Genomic DNA, 6,024 nt, shown 5'->3' on the forward strand with positions numbered 1-6,024 from the left:
GAATTTAGTAACAATTTTAGACTTGAATGAATCACCTCTGAAAATGTATTTTTTTATATACGGTTTTCTAATTTTAATTTTAATTATTTTGTTGTAAATTCTTTTTTTACTTGCGAAATTGAATATTTTTATTTTAAAAAAAATTAATTTGAATAGCCTTTCACTTAATCACTTAAATTATAAATACTCCTTTTTCTCATTATAAGTCTCTCTCTCTCTCTTTGCTAATTAGAGTGGGATTTAACACTTGACAACCTTCCTTACCATAAACCAACTCCACCTAAATTATCATACAACACATTAAATAAAAAAAAAATGTGTCTCATAATATATAAATAAATATATTTTATTTTTGTGATAAGATGAGGTGTTGGTAAAGACAATCCACTTGGGCTTTTCTCATAAAAAAAATAAAATCACCAACTTTCTGTTGAAAAAAATATATTGTTTTTTACTACTTTTATTGCATTGTTAAGTGCTTAGTGCTAAATCAAGTATCATGGGATAATTAAGGCTCTAATTAAAGAGACGTGTAATTTGAACAACCAAATGTTTTGTTTAGGAAGATATTTTTTTAACTTGAAGTTACATATATATATATTAGCAAACTCAATTTGTTTTAAAATATTTTACATTTTTAAAAAAATTAAAAACTCACATAGTGTTCTTCTAATAATCCCAAATTGTTTCAACTAGTAGAGTGATAATTAAGCGAAATATTTAACCAAGAAAAAAAAAGTAGTTTTATGCTTTCAAACTAGTATAATAAAACTACGAAATTTATGTATTTATATAAAAAAATATTAAAAGACAGATAATATGAATCGAATAGAGTATGATTAAATGCACTTGGTATGTATGTCTACATCATTTGTTGTTGCTTATCCACCAATTTCCCATAGCAACAACCAAAATCTCTACAAAATGTGTCCCTACCTAAAATCACCCAACCCCCACTTGTTTTTCCCTTTTAATAAGGGCATTCAATGCCCCTACCAAACTAACAATCAACAAGATCTTTCCCACTTTAGAGGGGTGGGGTGAGGTAGGGTGGGGGTAGGGGGGAGTGAATACCTTTACACAAAATCCTAATCCAAAACCAACAAAGTCAACAAACAAGTATGACATAGATCAAGATCGCGCACTACATGACCTGTTGGGGTGACGCACCGTTCCCGAGGCTGGAACACGAGACATCTGGTTAAGGATGAATAAGTAGAACCCCCATCAAGAACTATACTTGTTGCTACATAGAACAAAATCATCTCAAATGGCTCATCTAATTGTCTAAAAAAGACCAAAATGTAACCATCACTTTATATTCTAGTTCATATATTTCAATGCACTTATTCTGTGCAAATTTACAGTCAGGGTATTTCTATGAAAGCATACGGTTAATGCTCATAGGATGGTTCATACGAAACGGACGATATTATGTCCTTCCTAAAGATCAAAAAGAAAATTAAACCGAAATCCACAAGCCCCTGTACTACATCATAAGGTCTAAGAAAATGTTTATCTAAGCATCATAATGTAACTCCGATAACATTAACGTGCCCCTCCCGATTTGAGAGTGGCCTCTCTATGTTGAGGTCAATTAGACGAGATCCTTCGTTTACACACAAAGTTGAGGATTTACTCAGCTGAGGAGTCATCGGGTTGTTCTAAGAGAATAGATTGCAGAGGTGGATGAAACTATAGAACTTATTGAGACAGTCTGTTGAAATCAATTCAACGACGTCCATTTGCCCAATGCCTATTATTGTTGCCAGGTCTCATATGAGCATTCTTAAGGCCAACACCTTGGTTTGGGCCCTTCTTTGGGATATCATGCAACTCCATAACCTGTATGGTCCGCTGCCTCTTGGCTGAAGGACAATTATAAAAATTCATTCAGATCATTATTGGGGACCTCACAGTCATCAATCAATTCATTGTAATGTTTTCATAAGGAAACCGAACACGCATTGTATATATCCAGGTAAAGTATCCAAAAAGTTTAAAGAGGAGCGAGGACCAACCTTTTTCAGCTTCTTGGTACCGCTCCTGGAGCTTTCTTTTAGTCGCCTCGAGTTTGACTTGAACAGCATCCTCATCTGAACGTCTAAGTTTCTATAGGACGAAATTACACATTAGATAGGGATCAGAGCTTTACACATGAATCAGAAGATAACTTTCTTTCAGATACTCACGTTCTGTTGAGACTCCACGGGCCTCTTTTGAATTGTGCCTTTATCAGATTTCTGCTGGAAGTTCATCTCGTTAACCTTGAGCTTCTGCTCCAAGGCTGGTTTTGTCGGTCTTCCAGGCCCAGATTCACCTCCAGATGGCTTAGTTGGTTTGGCAACTGTTGTTTGTTTCTTGATTACAGCTTCCTGTTTCTTTTGTTGTTCACCCTTGTTCTCTTTGGGAGAAGCATTGGAGCAATCAGCAGACTGCTTCTTCTGGAAAGGAATGTTCTGGTTACCTAGTGATGGCTTTCGGCCATTTCCACGGTTCACATTGAATCCCCCACTGTTTCGAGGATCTGAAATAAAATCCCCAATTGGAACAACATACCTTTATTAGATGGGAATCCAAATAAAGAGCCGAATAGCGAAGGGATATTGAAAGAATATGGACACAAATTCTACTCACTTCCATCATCATCCATGCCATCAAAGAACTTCATTGTTCACAAACAACAAAGAGAAAATAAGTCAGTGGCAGCCGACCAAACAAAATAATCAATTTTCTAGAAGAGGGTAAGCTGATCATACTTGTGACAACTCAATTGAAGTGGTCTGAGCAGAAAAGAAAGCTAAGTCATCTAAAGGCGGGGAAGGAAGTCCTTCCTCGTCTTGATCAACTACAGATGCTTTCATAGACTCTGGAGTGCTTTCGTTACCTTTAAGCAAGAAATAACAAATCAGTTCAAAATTCAGCTCAGAATTGCGAATGACGACATATGAGAGATTCATTTTTTACTGAAGATTGAAACAGAAGCAAAAGAAACTCTTAAGCAATTAACCTGCAAAGGCTGCAGTAGCATTCACCCATTCGTCTACCAAGACCTTCCAATCCCTGTGATCCATTAAAATGTGATCAGCAATAAGCTACGAAGAATTCTAACTTAAAGCAACTCTATAGAAATAGACGATGTACCCAACCAGTAGATCAGAAAGTTGCATCAACAAGAAGGTATACAAAACAGCAAAACTAGAGCTCAAGTTACAGGGGCAAGGAGCAAGGTCAGTCATATACTTCTGATAAATAAAAAGGGACTACCAAAGTGAGTCACAAAAATTTTGCGAAGCACTCGATGAATAAAGCAATGACCATCATTAGTATGCATCGATGATTGAGTTATGATGTAATCTTCATTTTACGGTAAAGATAACATCAATTAAAGAAAAACGGTAAGCGACAAACAGTGGCATGCGTTAAAAAGTAACAATAGCTCAAAACTACAACCGACAAAGCAAGCTGCCAGAGCCGCCAATACGACATGTCAGTTCAACTCGAAGACAAAAGTTCAACCTTTGCGATAAAAACAAATTCAGCACTCGATAAATAAAGCAATGACCATCATTAGTATGCATCGATGATTGAGTTATGATGTAATCTTCATTAAAGATAACATCAATTAAAGAAAAACGGTAAGCGACAAACAGTGGCAAGCGATAAAAAGTAATAATAGCTCAAAACTACAACCGACAAAGCAAGCTGCCAGAGCCGCCAAAAAGACATGTTAGTTCAACTCGAAGACAAAAGATCAAACCTTTGCGATAAAAACAAATTCAGCACTCGATAAATAAAGCAATGACAATCATTAGTATGCATTGATGATTGAGTTATGATGTAATCTTAATTTTACAGTAAAGATAAACGGTAAGCGACAAACAGTTGCAAGCGTTAAAAAGTAATAATAGCTCAAAACTACAACCGACAAAGCAAGCTGCCAGAGCCGCCAATACGACATGTTAGTTCAACTCGAAGACAAAAGTTCAAACCTTTGCGATAAAACAAATTCAGCCACATTAAAGATACCCCGGATCAGACTACTAGAACTGTGTTGTGCATACATATTTTGACGACATTCTTACAGTTATTTCAGCAATAAAGCAAGAGTTACTTACTCAATCAATGTCCGGGATAGATGCCGAACATCCTTTGAGTTGTGCTTTCTGAGAGAATTAACCGACTTTCCAATCTCTGTGGCCTGATATAGAAGCAATCAATTATGCCCATCCAGAATAAATTTAAAAAACTGTAACCACAATAAATGGAGGATGAAATTTTGGAAGCGTCAAAAGATCAAACCTTTAAAGTCTCCACAGACAAAGCCATTAGTTGAAGCCTTCTTAAGCACTCAAACAACTCTGCAGACTGTCAAAAAGAACAATAACTCAAAACCCGATTACTAGAGAAAAGCTCAAAACTACCAAGCAAGTGAAATAGCAAAAGATATAAAGAGTTTAAAAGTAGCTTCATACATTGTTTTAAAGCTAAAGAAAGCAACATCCTTGTACAACTAGATCAAAGGAACAAAAAGGGGGCAAAAAGGAAATGAAAAGCATAAAGGTTTCCTAACTGTGACATGGAAACAACCTCATATCAGATTTTCCAGTTATAGACACTAGTAGAGAAAATAGAATCACCATCAAATTCAACCACAAAAGTTCTAAAATCTAGCAACATTAGCTCAATTATCAAGATTCTTCTTCCTGATCAACCCCACAGGAACAGAAATTTCAAATCATTAAATTCAACCACAAAAGTAACCATTGTTATATGTCATACAAACACCAGAAACTCCAAAAATTTAACAACATTTAAGCTCAATTATCAAGATTTTCTTCTTGATCAACCCCAAAATTACACAAACTTCAAATTCACATACACAGAGTCCACCAATTCTTGACTGAACAAATCCAAACACAGCAAAATACTTCAAATCAACAGTATAACCAAAATTCAATAGAGATGAAATGAACCTCAGCTTGGTTGTTATCAATGACATCTTTGATCCTCATCACCTCCCCAAAAGTCTGGGTCTCTTCCTCCATTTCCTCAGTTAATGCCTCAGCTTCTCCATAACTATAATTGCTAACTTGATTCACATTCATCTCAACATCATGATGATCTATCCTACTGTTAACTTTGCTCTCTTTACTAACACCAAACTCATCCTTACTCTTAATTTTTCCTTCATCATCATTACCAGCAACTGGTACAGCTAAATCAACTTTCTCACAACCAAAACACATAGTAACTTTACATGTAAACAACATTTCAGCAATTCTATCCCTTCTCATTTTAAACTCCTTTGGACAATCAACAGCAGCAACCATCACTGCATACTCAATTATATCAAATATATCCGAATTTGCAGTACGAAAATAGTCCCTCCATACATCCAAAGTCCCACTACTCTTCGCCATAACTGATGATTCAGAGCAAAAACAAATCAACCCAGATCGTAAAATCAATTATTTATCAATACCCAAATATACAAATTCAATCTTTTATCCGATTTTAATTATACCCACAAAAAAATCATACAAATTCTTATCGGAAACAAGGTTTTTAGCAATAAAAAACCTCTGGTTTTCCGATTAGGTACTTTTTCCGATGATCGGAAACTGAATAATCAGTATCACCGGCGATTCAGTTCTGCAAAATGCAATCGGATTCAGATTGTTATGCTTTTTTTTTAGGAAAAATCCATATGATGAAACTCTATAAACCCAAAATGATAAAACAAAATTAAAAAAAATTAAATAAAAATCCGATTAAGATTTTGGTGAGATATAAGTAGAGAAATCTAGAAAAGATTATTCCGATTGAAAGAAATTTTTCCAGAGAAAAAGAATATATGTTAAAAAAAAGTATAGAAGATATTCTCTCTCTATAGCTATCTTTTTATTATTTTAGTTATATTTGTCTCTCTCTCTCTTTCTCTGTAAATAAAAAAAAATGCAATACAAGGTGCTGGTTCAAAGAGACACGAGAGAGAGGAAGAAAAAATATTGTTTTCTCTTT

The 6,024-nt window shown here is 34.9% G+C and overlaps 1 protein-coding gene across 1 annotated transcript; it reads right to left on the bottom strand.

The window, feature by feature from the left end:
- Positions 1 to 1,261: 1,261 nt before the first annotated feature.
- On the bottom strand, positions 1,262 to 5,970 carry LOC107031896 (probable mediator of RNA polymerase II transcription subunit 26b). The gene is made up of 9 exons (XM_015233389.2): positions 4,977 to 5,970; positions 4,303 to 4,368; positions 4,119 to 4,201; positions 3,011 to 3,063; positions 2,760 to 2,887; positions 2,638 to 2,665; positions 2,193 to 2,527; positions 2,022 to 2,112; positions 1,262 to 1,868 (listed from the first exon to the last, which is right to left on the bottom strand). The coding sequence occupies exons 1-9, from the start codon at positions 5,421 to 5,423 to the stop codon at positions 1,732 to 1,734; spliced, it is 1,368 nt and encodes a 455-aa protein (XP_015088875.1). The 5' UTR covers positions 5,424 to 5,970; the 3' UTR covers positions 1,262 to 1,731.
- Positions 5,971 to 6,024: the final 54 nt, after the last annotated feature.

The sequence above is a fragment of the Solanum pennellii genome, chromosome 10 (assembly GCF_001406875.1).
Source record: "Solanum pennellii chromosome 10, SPENNV200".
NCBI classification, from domain to species: Eukaryota; Viridiplantae; Streptophyta; class Magnoliopsida; order Solanales; family Solanaceae; genus Solanum; species Solanum pennellii.